The 14848-nt window shown below is 38.7% G+C and overlaps 1 protein-coding gene across 1 annotated transcript in view; it reads right to left on the bottom strand.

The window, feature by feature from the left end:
• Nucleotides 1-14848, bottom strand: part of ADGB (androglobin) — a 152496-nt gene that overhangs the window by 59161 nt on the left and 78487 nt on the right. The window contains exons 17-21 of the mRNA XM_036317321.1: nucleotides 14150-14213; nucleotides 10138-10240; nucleotides 7756-7897; nucleotides 5875-5989; nucleotides 3862-4029 (exon numbers count right to left, since the gene is read on the bottom strand). Coding sequence (XP_036173214.1) covers nucleotides 3862-4029; nucleotides 5875-5989; nucleotides 7756-7897; nucleotides 10138-10240; nucleotides 14150-14213 — 592 coding nt within the window. The remainder of the gene's footprint in view (nucleotides 1-3861; nucleotides 4030-5874; nucleotides 5990-7755; nucleotides 7898-10137; nucleotides 10241-14149; nucleotides 14214-14848) is intronic.

The raw sequence follows: 14848 nt of genomic DNA, 5'->3' as shown, positions 1-14848 counted from the left end.
CTTCATCCTGGTGGACAAGCAGGAAAAACAGAACTAACATAACAGAGTTGGGGAAGAATAGGGTTTCTGCCACAAAATGGGGACAGGAAGAATTACGTCTGCATTTGCTCAGATACTTCTTGGTGCTTCTACAAAAAATGATTAATTGTAGCATTCACGGCCTGATAAGAGTAGGGCAGTCAAGATCTTGTATCTATCAGATGGGTGGTCTCAGTCACCCATCAGGCAACCAACTAGATCAGATGAAACACTGGCTGGAAGAAAGGGGAGATCTAGAATGGGATGGGAAGGAGAGGAGAGAGGTGTGGAAGACCAAACATGGCCTGGGGCCAGCAGTGGGCTCTATTGTTGCCTTGCCAGATAATGATTTAATAATTTTAGAGCTTGTGACTACCACCTTGAGCTACCATTTTAAGAGTGGATGACAGAGTTCACCTAAAGAAGGCACAATCATACTGGTTCAAGAGGTAGATCATGGCAGATATTTCTTGTATATTATTCATGCCCCAGGTGAATGTTTTTTGATTGGGAGTGATTTGTATCCCAGGTAAGATTGCCAAATAAAAACAATAGGATGCTGCAAAGGAAAATACAACTAAAAGAATGAGACACTGCCCTAGCTAGTTTGGCTCAGTGGATAGAGCATTGGCTGCAGACTGAAGGGTCCTAGGTTAGATTCCAGCCAAGGGCACATGCCTAGGATATGGGCTCGATCCCCAGTAGGGGGCGTACAGGGGGCAACTGATCAATGATTCTCTCTCATCATTGATGTCTCTCTCTCTCTCTCTCCCTCTCCCTTCCTCTCTGAAATCAATAAAGAAATATAAAAATAAATAAATAAATAAATAAATAAATAAATAAATAAATAAAATGAGACACTTAATTCTCTTATGAAAAATAAGGGAAGAGGATTCTGTCTTCCCTTTTCTTAGAGCATTTCCTTTAGAAAACTTATCATTGTAAGTTCTTTCTCTCTCTTTAAAATGTATGCAATTCTTTTTAAAAGCTAAATAAGCCCTTGCTGGCTTTAAGATACAGAAATAAATTTTTCAAGGACCTTGGAATCATCTTTTTGAAAAGTAATCTTTTGGGAGATGACAACACTATTTCTAGTATCTGTGGAAGGTCATCACTTAACTTTGTTGGTCATTTACCTCCAAGTTGCAAAAAACTACTTTTGTTATAAATACTAGAGAACTTTATTTTTCTTTTGAATAGAGTCAATTAGTAAACTCAGTCAAGCAGCCCCAATACCGAGTGCATTTAGTATTCACTCTGTGTGATGGATGGTGCTATCAAGTTCTTTTACTAGTGACCATCTATCTTTAGAACATGTCTGTAATGGGCTATATGTGCTTGGCCATGCAAGAGGGTGAGATTTCTTTCTGTCTTGGTAATCTGTTTCACAGATTGATGTGATGTGCATTTTATCCTGGTTTAATACTCATTCAATGACAAAATTATTTTCTTTCCCTTCTATTTTCATAGAGAGGTTTTATGACTTAGGAGACTTTGTTTTTAATTACCTTTCCCCAACAAAACCCAATACCCAGTTAAATTGGAATAATACATAAAATAATTTTTGTATAAATAATTTTAGTATATGTCCCATTTATTGCACATGTTGTTTGTTAATATAAAAATTAAAATTTAACTTGCTGAAATACCTTGAGAACATAGGCCTGACATACTTCTCAAAAATTAACTCAAAATCTACTAATGACAGAAATATAAAATGCAAAGCTATACAACCCCTAAAAGATAACCTAGGAGAAAATAGTGAGTATGGATATGGCAATGACCTTTTAGATGAACATTAAAGGCATGATTCATGAAAAAAAGAATTGATAAGCTAGAATGCATAAAATGAAAAACTCCTGCTTTGTGAAAGAAAATGTTAAGAGAATAAGAAGACAAACCATAGAAAGGGAGGAAATATTTGCAAAAGACACATATAATAAAGAACTATTATCCAGATTATACAAAGAACTCTTACAACTCAACAATAAGAAAACAAACAACCTGATTAAAAATGGGCCAATGAGCTGAACATACAACTCACCCAAGAAGACATGCAGGTGATATTAAGCATATGAAGATGGTCCACATCGTATGTCATCAGGGAAATGAAAATTAGAACAACAACCAGATAGCACTACACACTGGAAAAGCCAGGACGTGGGACAGAAACAACTCCTAAGGCTGCTGAGGATATGGAGTCACAGAAGCTTACTTTCATTGCTGGTGGGAATGAAAAAGCTGCTAAACATTCTTTTATTATATGAGCCAGCAGTCATGTAGGCTAGTATTTACCCAAAGTAGTTAAAAACTTATGTTCACACACACACACACCAGATGGGTCTGAGGAATAGATGTGTATAGCCACTCTATTCATAATTGTCAAAACTTGAAAGCAGCCAAGATGTCCTTCAGCAGGTGAATGGATAAACTGTGGCACATCTAGACAATGGAATATTATTCGGCACTAAAAAGAAGAGCTATCAAGCAATGAAAAGACATGGAGGAATCTTAAAAGTCTATTACTAAGTGGAAGGAGCTGATTTGAAATCATAATGTATGATTCCAGCTATAGTGTAAGACATTATGGAAAAGGAAAAACGATGGAGAGAATGAAAAGCGCAGTGGTTGCCAGGAGCTGGGGTGAGGAAAGAATGAGTAGGTAAAACACAGAGGAATTTCAGGTCAGTGAAAATACTCTGTTTGCTATCATAATGATGGATACATGTCATTATACATGTGTCTAAATCCATAGGATGTACACCACCAAGAATGACCCCTAATGTCAGCTAAGGACTTTGAGAGATAATGATGTGTGAATGTAGGTTGATCGATGTAACAAATGTCCCACTGTGGTGGGGATGTTGCTAATGGGGGAGGTTGTACCTGTGTGTTGTTTTGGGGGACGGCGGGGGGGGGGGTCAGGGAGAGTATGAGAAATCTCTGTAACTTGGCAATTGTGCTGTAAACCTAAATTATCTAAACATGTCTTTAGTAAAAAAAGGAAATAATATTAACCAAGTGCCATGTATTTTTATTTGCTAGATCTGGCAATGCTGCTGCCCAGGGGACATCTCACAATGTCTGAAGCCATTTTTAGTTGTCAAAACAGGATGCTACTGGCATCTCGAGGGTGTAGGCCAGCCATGCCTCACAACAGAAATCATCTGGCCCAACATTTCAATCGTGTCTGGATTGAAAAACCCAAACCTAGCGGGTACCACGGAGTCTTTCTGTTTCACTCCCTCAATGCTTTCTGTGAAGCCAGAATACTACTCAGCTCCCCCAGCCCCACCCCCGGGGAAGTTTGAACTGTGGGGAAGTTACATCGCCCCTACGAGTAACCATCTGTCAGTGGAAAAAGAGTTGAAAGAGTTGGTGGGTGTGTCACCATCTCCCATCCTTTAGTGGGACCCTTCTGAAAATATCCTAACTCATCTGCATCCCCTGGACAATTCAGCCACAGCAGCCCACAGCAGCCAATATCACATTCTTTTTTTTTTTCTGATTTATTAAATTTATTGCGGTGACATTTGTCAACATGAACACATAGGTTTCAGGTGTGAGTTTCTATGTTACAACATCTGTATATTGTACCATGTGCCCACCACCCAAAGTCAAATCTTCTGTTACCATATAGTAGGACCTTCTTCTCCAGCCCACTTCCCTCTGGCAATAAGTCAGTCAGAATACCACATTCTTTATCATCTCATTCTGCCTATTCCATCATTTCTGCTTCCCCCCAAATTGCCTTCATCCACAATATTTCTCAGGCTCTGATTTGGGAGTCACTTTCTATGAGAAAGTCTCCTCCTAAGAAGATCATGTGGTGAACGTGCTTACCCTGAAGTGCTGTGCAGTTTGCTCTTTGTTGTGGAGGGGCACAGGGTAGTGGGCTGTCTGTAGATCCTTCAGAGCTGCAGAAAGTTTGCCCTTGTCTTTGAAATTAGCAATAACATTTCCAACAGCCTTCAAAATCGTGAGAGCCTGCTCTGTAAATCGGAAGCTCTCCTGTGAAGACAAGGCATCGCAGCCAGCCTCACTTTCATTTAGTCAAGTGGAGTTAGGTTAACAACAATTTAATTTCTGTGAATATATTAAATCTCTATTACATGGCTGATTCAATAGTTACTTATGGAGAAGTTATTTCACCACGGCCGTTCGCTGGGTGGTGTTGTCTCAGAGATTTCAAACAAGGAAGTGGTTCCTGCTGCAGTGGGAACATATAGGAAGACTACGTACCTGATATTGGAGTTAGGGGGAGCTTCTCCACAGTATTAATATCCAGACTTAGTTCTGAAGAATATCTAGGGATTAGTCTGACAAAAAACAGCATGGGGTCTGAGGACAGATGGGCAGGGAAAGGTCCAGGAGAGAGCAATAAAGATCAAGAAAACAAGATGGTTACCCAGCCAGTGTGGCTCCGTTGTTGAGCATTGGCCCATGAACCAGGAGATATGCAGGAAGCAGCTGATCAATGATTCTCTCTCATGCATGTTTCTACCTGTCTCTGCCTCTCTCTCTCTCTCTCTAAAATCAATAAAAAATATATATTTTTTTTAAAAAGAAGAGGGCGAACTAGCATGGGATGCTGGTTCCTTCCTGCTATCAACTAGGAAGAGACAATAAAAGTCTGTCCCCTTTTGCTTTTTCATTAGAATCAAAGAACACTGGGCCTGGCCTTGAGTCCCAGTAATTTTATAAGAGGGAGGAGTTGGTAACCCAGGGAAATAGAGGTTCGCAGACCAGATTAACTAAGCACCTAGGAAGTTAAGCCACCAACGAAAGAAACGAAGCAGAAAATCCATGCGATCTAAAGCAGTTATTGTTTTAGAGAGAGAAAAGACCAAATAAGAATTTAAAATAAGCAGGGTAAACATAATGAAGGTAATGAGGGACCTCTATTAATAAAGTGGGCTTGCTGTTCTTCTCTTGTGTCCATTGAGCAGGAGGGAGAGGCTGGTGAGATGGCACAGCAAAGATTGGAGGCAACCATGGGGCAGCCTGCACAACCACTGTCCAGAGAGGCAAGAATGCATAACCTCAGCTTGACTGGGCCACGGAAATACAGAAGAAGGGAGTTGATTTTAAGCCATCTTGATGCTACCCTGACCAAGAGCTTACTCTCTGGCTGAGAAAATCCCATCTCGTTACTATGAAACTGTGCTATGTAGGAGATGGATTGGGGGAAGGGATAAAGCTGACTTTTGTAGTGGGAAGGCCCTATGCAAATCTGCCCCCCAAATGTACATACCTACATATCTAAAGAAGGTACCACTGTCTAAAACCAAGACAGGCCCTCGGGGGAGGTGCTGAATCCATTTACTGCCTCTCTTCTTTCAGAAACCAAGGAGAGGCCATGAGGAGGAGGAAGAGGAGATGAAGGAGAGGGACAGAACCTTCCATGATCCTCTCCTCCTGAATCCCAGGGACACACACTGCAGGTTCCTCAAGCCAAGGGAGAGGTATAATATCAAATTTTACACTGTCTTAAAAAGGACTGTACTGATCCTTTTACCTCCTGAAAGACCACTAATACTATGGAATCTATGTGAAATGTTTACAGATGTGAAAGAGGATTCAACAGAGCAGAGGTGAAGGTAGTTTTTAGAGAAAAGCTAAAATTATTTTATTTGCATCCCTAGAGAGTTTAGAGTGTTTATTGTACATGTCATATTCAGGAATTTCTTGCAGAATATACTCATATTAGTTTTAAAGGGTTAAATATGGGTAAGTCAAATATAAAATAAGGACATGGTTTACTGCAAATTCTTTGAAAATAAGACACACACACACACACACACACACACACACACACACACACACACACACGTCACAGTTGCTAAAATTATTTACCAGCTCAAAGTTGGGCAGCACCACATCCTCATCCCCGATGACAAAATTCACCATGCTGCAGATGTGTAAGGAGTGCCCGATGGGCGAGTACGCAGTGAGGAGCAGCAAATGCCTCCTAGAGAGAATGGAGAATGCTGAGGACCAAGGGCTTCCTTTGTTGGAATTCTTGCTTCTGTGTGTTTCTTGATGACAGTTTGTGCTCAAAGTTAATCATTAGTAAGCAATGAATTTTTTAACACAGATGGAATAAAGCCCTTTGAATTTTCACTGTAAAGAGCCATCAGATATCATAGAATCTACATTTCACTGTCAGACGAAAATAGTTACACTAAGTGACAGATGTACACACTGTGGTGATACCTCTCACACACTGCAGTCACATTGGGAAAGACACCTCTCCATGTTTCCTGAACAACAATAATTCACGGTGTAGGACTCTGTAGATTTCATAGTCACTTTCTCACAAATACATACTTTCATGAACGTGGTTTATGTCTCTCCTACCAGGTTGCAGGGTCATTGAGAGCAGGTGATTCGTTTCTCTCAGTTATTGAGCAATTAGAGCATGTTCAAAATACACATGCTGATAGTTGAAGCCCAGTGGAGGAAAACGTGAATATAAGAAAATTCTTTATTAGTTGCCTGACCTTAGTTGTCTCGATGAATGAGCACTCAGATAGAGTAAGATTTCTAAGAGACTCTCTCCATGCCAGAGTTTTTAAGGCAGATATAAGAATTATTGAAGTTTTAAAATTCATTATATTTTAAGAAATATTGTATGCTTGCCATAGATTACTTTAGCAGATGATTTTCTTGCTTCTGCTTTTTTTTTTTTTTGTACCAGAGCCATAGCTTGTCATTGATCACATAGAATTAACATTGTTGATTGATCTTGGGGAATCCAGGAAAAATATTTAATTCATCTAAAATATGAGGTAATATTTTGAATTTTATTTACCAAAATCAAAAACACTCTTTGATTATTCCTGTTTTCTTTAAAATGAAAAATGTGATGCAATTAGTCAACTTTATCTTAATGAAAAATAAAACTACAAGTAAAATGAAAAATAAACTGCAGATAAAACTATGGTTTGGCAGGGGAAATGCTCTCTTTCTTAATCTTTTTAATAAAATCATGGTTATTGCTAAGAAATATAATGAGATTTACAAGAAAACTAAAAGGATTTTTCAATAAATGAATTTTAGGAAATTCTGGATTAAATAAATTTAATCCATATGTTTTACTAAAGAAATTACTAGTCTGACAATTATGAATCTTCCAGAAGAGGTTTTTTGTACAGCATTTTTTCAATTTATTTGTTCTCAAGAACCATAATGATAGACTTGTTTGCCGGGGTTCTTGTTCCAGCATCTAGAAGGGTTCAGAAATCTGGAGAAGGGCTGTGTGTAACTTAGTAATGAGTCCAAAGACGAAGAATAATTTTGAAAGGCATTTTGGGGGTCAGAGGAGCCTAGCTAAAGAAACTAAGATCTCCTTGTTTCAGGATCCGATGCTTTTTATTAACACAAATTGTCCTGAGGCGAGCCAGGTTTCATTTACAGAGTCCATTGTCAGATTGGAAGAATTTGCCTACGGCTGTTCAGGTGCTTGGCCAGTAGGAGGCAATAACATGTAGATTAAGATGCCCTGAGCTGTCTGGCAGCAAGCAATCATACCTTTTCAGGTTTGGGGACATGCCCTTGCCACTCCAGATGATTCAGCCCTTGCTGACATGCTGGAATTGGCTCCCAGCACTTGTTCTTTATCAAATCACATTAGGGAACAATATCTGAGATTCCTTATTGTTTAATTACTTAATAATTAACAGCTTACAAGACTTTAAAAATTCCTACTCTGAGGAAATTAAAGTCATTCCATACCCAATAGGCAGGCGAACCATAGATGCCTTTGTGTTATAAGTATAAATCTTCAGAATGACGTCACGTGGCTTCACAGATTTCCAAAAAAATGTTTCAACTATAAGTAGTCCAGGCTCTACGTGGGGGCTGTCTTTTGTAAGAGCTAGAAAAAGTGAAAAATATTAAAATTTTATTGTTAGAGTGTAGCTGGCCTTCATTTCACAGCATTAATCATAATAACATCAGGAAATAGAGATGTTCTAATATTTTTGTAAAACATTAGAAATTACTCTGGGTAAATATTTATTGTAAATAATATTCAAGTGGAATCCAGATCTTCCTTCCTCATAGGCATCTCCTCAGGTGAAGAAACCAGGGATGGGAACGTGAGCAAACAGAGCAGGCAAGGACATTTATTGGAGTGAACCATCACTTTTATTATCTATGGCAGTAATTAGAATATACCTCTAGATGTACTTAAAAAAAAAAAAAAGACGTCAAGATTTTCCTAAGAAGGTGGCAAAGCGAGGTCAAAATAGTCCATTGTTTATCAAAGGTTTAACTTTTGATTCTTAGCTTTGACTGGGTGTAGAAATAGCAAATAATTAACATATATTTAATGTTAATATTATGTGTTTGCTCTTAAAATACATAAAAATACTATTGTTCATCTGTAGCTGAGGGCAAAATACATTTTAAATTTTTTAAAAAACGATTGAGATAAAACTGATATGTAACATTGCACTATTTTAAGGTGAACAGCATAATGATTTGATATATGCTATATCATGAAATGACTATCACAGTAAGTTCAGTTACCATCCATCACCACACATCATTTTTTTTTGTGATGGGGACTTTTAAGATTTACTGTCTTATTACTTTAAAATACACCATACAGTATTTTTAACTATAGTTAGCTCTGGGACTTATCGTTTTACCTTATTTTCAGATAATACTCAAGCTGAGTATATAAGGGTCCCAACATGACCCAAAGCACCTCTATACACATAGATTTTAAATGTTTGAGGACATGGTATGGCTTAGGAGCTCTTGTTTAGGTAGAACTACTAAGCCTACACCACTAAAGTTTGAAAAATTTATTAAACAAGTATTTATTGCTCACCTGCTATATTCTTGATACCATTGAAAACATTGGTTATATCTCAGTGCAAAGGCATAGTCTCTGCCCTCGATGTTGGTAGGACTTTCAATATGAAGCACTCAAAAATAGGTATTGTACTGTTAATTTTAGTTAGAGATAAATGTTTTAAGAAAACAAGCCAAATAATTAATATTTTGTGCAAATGTGCGATGTGTGTGCAAAGGGCTGGTCTTAGTGAGAAGCAGGAACAGTGCATCCCTTAGAAGAGGAGGGAGGCCGACTAAAGCTGAGGAGAGTCCATTATGGGAGGATGAGGCAGACCATTTCTGAATTTTTTTCTATCTCTTCAGTAAAAACATCATCAGTTGAAAATAAGTAAGGATGAGAGTAGGTAGAGAACATCTGAAGGGAGAGATCTGAAGGTCTAAGATAGACATCCAGAAAAACGAGAGTGGGAGAATAAACACACTTGAGAAATGTCATCGGTGCCCCAAGGCCTTTTTGAGATCTGTGGTCCTCGATTTAAAGTGAAGCTAGCTGATATGGTTATTTTTTTTCTTCAGTCACATTCAGCTGCTCTGATGTAACCACAGGATTGGTGCCGAGTTCCACTGTTGAGTTCACCCAATATTGTGATTTCTCCAGGAACATCAGGTGAGAGGGTTGAGGTACATGTGAGAATACTATTATAATGGTGGAGCATGGAAAATACACTGGTAATGAGAGAAATAAAGGCATGAGGAGATTAATGGAAAGAAAAGAAGTGGTAGAGTCAATGGATGGTAGTCCCAGTGAAGTCAAACAATTGTAGGAGTGAGAGTTCCCAAGAGAGTGAGCTGGAGAATCAGGGGGTGGGAGGTTGGGGGGAAGGGGGTTTGTAATAGAGCTTGAAATTGAGATGATGGAGATGATGCAGTTATTGGTACAATGAGTTTTAAAGTACAATCATGAAAGTAGGTGGATGAGAAAAAAAGATCTTTAGAATTGTCAAATTAAAGAAAAAACAGTTCATGTTCTTCAATATAGATTTTGAAAGAATTGAAGAACAGGGTGACTAGGCGTGCCAAGGAGGTGAACAGATGACTGTAGGAAGAGGTGTGGGTGGTAAAAGTGAGCACAACCCTTGATGTTTGGGGAGCAAGACTATTGCAGGAGATATACACACCATCTCCTATAATCGTCTGAAGAGGAAATAAGTTCCTTCATACAGAGCCTTAAAATCTTATTATTGTATTTCCCCTGGACTGAATGAAAGTGTGCTAGGCTTTAAGTCTATAATTTCCTCAGAGCTCTCTTACCTCCAGATTCTCCCCAGCGTACCAACACAGAAAAGCAAATGAGTAGTTCAATAGGTTTTAGACTATCCACAAAGAGATAATAGGACACACGTTCGTCTGAGAACTGCAAGAAATCAGACCAAACATTGAACTTAATATTCACCTATAAGTGCTGTATTCCCCACTTCTCATAATAATACAACATGTAACATTTACAGAGAACTTATTGTGTTCCAGACACCACAATAAGTTCTTTACAGGTTTCGTGAGAAGAAGAAAGTCATACGGAGTGAATGTTGGCAGGTTCTATAGTGCCTGTGTGGGATTGGTCCCACATCAGTGTCAAAGGTCACCTCCATGAGTGATGAAAGGGGTGTGCTTGTCCCAGAAATAGAGAGGAGACTGGACCCAGGCTGAGCAATGCTCAGAGAACGGGTCCCTGATAGTCAGAGAGGCCATGGAGTAACTTTGGCAGAGAATGGAAGTGTGTAATAGGGACGTATTAAGGTAGTTTACAGAGTGTAATGTCATATAAACCCTCTCTTCCTTCTTTCTACAAGATCTTCAGAAATATATACACTGCATGCTAAGGCACCAGCCTGCATTTTTGTTTTGGAGATGAAAGAAAGTACTGAGCAAAACCGAAAATTCCCTTAAAGGACAGCCACATAAGACTTACATATACATGATCTCAAGCCATCCTATATGGTACTAATAGCCATAACTATGGATGAAAAAAACGAAACACAGAAAGGGTAAGTAATTTTCCAAAGGTCACAGAGCTTGCAAGTAGCAAAACTGAGATTCAAAAGTCAGTCTTTCTGTCTACCTGACCCCAAGACTAGTAATCTTGACTATTGTGCTATTATTGCATCTCAGACTCTCAGTGCTTCAGCATAACTTTGACACATGGTATATGGTAAATATATTAAATTAATTTAACTGTAGCTATACTTTAAACACTTTTCATATTATTTTACCACAATATTTAAATAACCAGTTAAAATATGGAAGAAAAATCTCTAGTATTACTGTGAAAATGAAACCTTGCTATTTAATCAAATATGACAAGATTGCTAGGAATGCTTCATAGGAGTGTAACAAGGGTTCAATGATTGCTTCCCCAGTATTTTGCAATACTTAGCATTTGACACTTTATTTCCCTTGTTTCTGTTTAGCTATAGCATATTGGGATAGAGGCAGTTGTTTCAAATATTTGCTATCTAAACGTATGAAGGACCTTGGGTTGGCCAGCCCTGTGTGCATGCCTGAGTGAATTTTCTGAGTTCATTTGCTGTCATTTTTAAGGGTCTGAGAATTTTGGAGTGGGATGGCTTTGGAGACCATGTGAAAAGACTGCCCTGGTGCCACACAAGGCACCTTTGAGAGCCCCTGCCTCACCCCAACACTGAGCACCAAGGGAACATCTAAGGAAGGTGCCCAGGAGAGGCCTCAGGCTCCATGCCCTCAGCTCACTTGGTCATGGTGCTGGGACCACTAGAATCAGGAATCCTGGCCTCAGGTTACAACCAGTCCTGCCTTAAAGGCCATACTAAATGTCTTTAAGTTTGTGTTCCAATAATGCTAAGAAAAAGTTATCATTTTCTCACACCATTGATGTTAAAAAAAAAATCAGGGTAATGAAAAGAATCATATAGAGATATAATCATTTTATTTTACCAAGCTGGGACTTTAAAATTGAAACAATATATATTTACTATCACTTCTTAAAAATAGGATCAGCATAATGAACAGTTGGCCATTTTTCAAACACATATACCTATAAATATATTAGAATGGTTAGCCTATATAATAAAAGGGTAATATGCAAATCGACCGAACAGCGGAACGACAGGTTGCTATGATGTGCACTGACCACCAAGTGTTAGATGCTCAACACAGGAGCTAATCCCCGTGTGGCCAGTGCATTCCCACAGGTGGAGTTCCATTCAGCCAGAAGCTGGGCTGATGGCTGGCGAGTGCAGTGGTGGTGGCAGAAGCTTCTCCCACCTCCCCAGCAGTGCTGAGGATGTCCAACTGAAAGCTGCCTAAGCTTTTAGTTGGACATCCCCTGAGGGCTCCTGACTGCTAAAGGGTGCAGGCTGGGCTGAGGGAACAACCCCCTGCCCTCCGCCCAAGTGCATGAATGTTGTGCACCAGGACTCTAGTGTATACAATAAACACTCATATACAAACTGCCGTTAGTAATTAATAATGGCAGCCAACATTTATTTTCACTTACTGGCAGGCATTCTTCTAAGTATTTTACATACATTATCGCTTACCCTCCAACTTTATGGTGCAGGTCTGCTATTACTGCCATTTTACAGAGAAAAAAAACTAAGGCAAAGAGAAGTTAAGCAACTTGCTCAGAGTCTCTCCCCAAGTGGGACGCAGATTCAAAACCAGACAGTGACGCCCCAGAGCCACTCATCTGCTCCTCCTAAAGGCCCACCTGCGAGAACTGCACAGGCATCAACATAGTTCTCAGTTTTGCCACTTACTAGTTTGGTGATCTTGGACAATTAACTCAACCTTGATCTGCTTTAGTTTCCCTACCTGAGAAATGATCACAATAGTCCTTTCACAGGCTTTGCTATAGGAGCTAATGCAATGAAGAGCCCAGTTCAGTGATGGCAACCTAGTAAGCGCCTATAAATGACCATCATTTTATTTTTACCAATAGTTTGAACATGGATATATTGCTAAGTTAACTGTAAACTGTATAGTACTCTCACGGCACACTCTGGGTTCAGTTATTTGCAATTATAAGTTTTGCCTACCCCATCCCCAGTCATTACTACAGATTTGAGTCTTACTTTCAGATCGGGCAGCCGGCTACAGAGCCCCTCCTGAGGAATGCTCAAAAGCTTTTCTCTGCCTGTGTTGTCATCCAATCCAAGTCAGGAAAAGTCATTGCCGAGACTCCTGACTTCCCCCTGTGCTGCCTACTTCTCCCGGAGGTGTGGGGCAAGCAACATGCCAATTTCAGAACAATTTGGTTTCCCAGAATGTGTTTCAGAGTTTTCCAAAGAATTCCCCTCAAGGTGAGATTCATTCATTCATTCACTCAACAATATTTTATGGAGTGTAAGCCTCATGCCAGGATGGGTATTGCAATAGAACACAAAGGGGCAGCGCTCTTCTCCTAAAGATGCTGATATTAGTTGGGTGAGAAGGTGAAGGGACACCGAGAAGTAGTCAGGCAGTTAGAATGGAGAGAGGTCTGTCTTGGTGAGAATAGGTTCTACAGTGTCTGTGGAGTCAGGGAACTTGATCCAGATTTTATAGCCAGGGAAAGAGGTCAGACAGGGTCAAGGACATCCATGCTATCTATTATGAAGGATTTATAGGCATGAGTTAGATGAACGCAATATGAATAAAAGAGGATGAACTCCCAGCCGAGGGAAGAACATGGGCAAAAATAACATAAATGTTAGTGAAAAGTGTGTTATATTTTAGGAACTGCATGTGTTTCAGTAAACAATTGAAATCAAATATAGTGAATTTATTTGTGCTTCTCTTTCATATACTCACAGATCAAAATTTTCTTCATGTGAATTGATATAATAATGAACCACTACAACATAATCAGACAGATTACACTTGGGGATAAGACAGAGGTTCTCAACCTGTGGGTCGCGACCCCTTTGGGGGTTGAACGACCCTTTCATAGGGGTCACCTAAGACCATAGGAAAACACATATATAATTACATAGTGTTTTGTGATTAATCACTATGCTTTAATTATGTTCAATTTGTAACAATGAAATTGGGGGTCACCACAACATGAGGAACTGTATTAAAGGGTCGCGGCATTAGGAAGGTTGAGAACCACTGGGATAAGAGGTAGCAGAATTTTGCTTGTTATCTAGATAAGAAATAGCAGAAAACCCTAAGAATTGATTTTAAAATATACTTATGTCACAAATTTAGAAATGCTTGCTAAATTTAAAGGTATTTTTTACCAGCATGATTCTATCAAAGATTTAAGTATAAGAAGGGAAAGAGAAGAAGAGATCAGACTATTTACCTTGAATTCTGACTTTTGAAAGTTAAAGCAATATGAACTTGGTTTGTGGAAAATATATAGATTTCTGAAAAACATTATTTATAACAGGTTATTGTCATTATATTCAAAGAATTACTATTACAAGTTAAATTTCTTAGATTTAATTATAGGCAGAACAAAGTAAAGACAGATGAAAGTTAAAAAATAATGACACAGAGATAAGAAAAGTGGTTGTCAGGAATAGAGAGGTGGGGAAAATAGGGAGAGGTTGAGAAAATGGTACAAACTTTCAGCTCTAAGATAAAAAGGTTTGAAGATCTCATATATAACATGGTGACTATATGGATAATACTGGCTTGTATAACTGAAATTTACTAAGAGAGTAGAATTTAAGTGTTCTCATTTTAAAAAGGTAAATATGTGAGGTGATGAATATATTAATTAACTCGATGGGGGCGATTTTTCATGATGTATTTGTATATCAATTCAAAACCATGTACACTCTAAATACCTTAAAACTTTATTTATCAATTATACCTTAATAAATCTAGGAAAAAATAACAACTGTATTAAATTGCCTGAAAGAGACAAAAATGACCTCAGTGAATAAACTGCTTTTATTTTAATTAAATAAGTCTTTGAGGATAAACTAAAACTGGCCTAAAAATCGGCTTGCCTCTTACTGTCCTATGTGGACAATCAGCTCAGCCATTTATCCTC

The sequence above is a fragment of the Myotis myotis genome, unplaced genomic scaffold, assembly GCF_014108235.1.
Source record: "Myotis myotis isolate mMyoMyo1 unplaced genomic scaffold, mMyoMyo1.p scaffold_m19_p_7, whole genome shotgun sequence".
NCBI classification, from domain to species: Eukaryota; Metazoa; Chordata; class Mammalia; order Chiroptera; family Vespertilionidae; genus Myotis; species Myotis myotis.
This window is presented reverse-complemented; position numbering and strand designations above follow the sequence as displayed.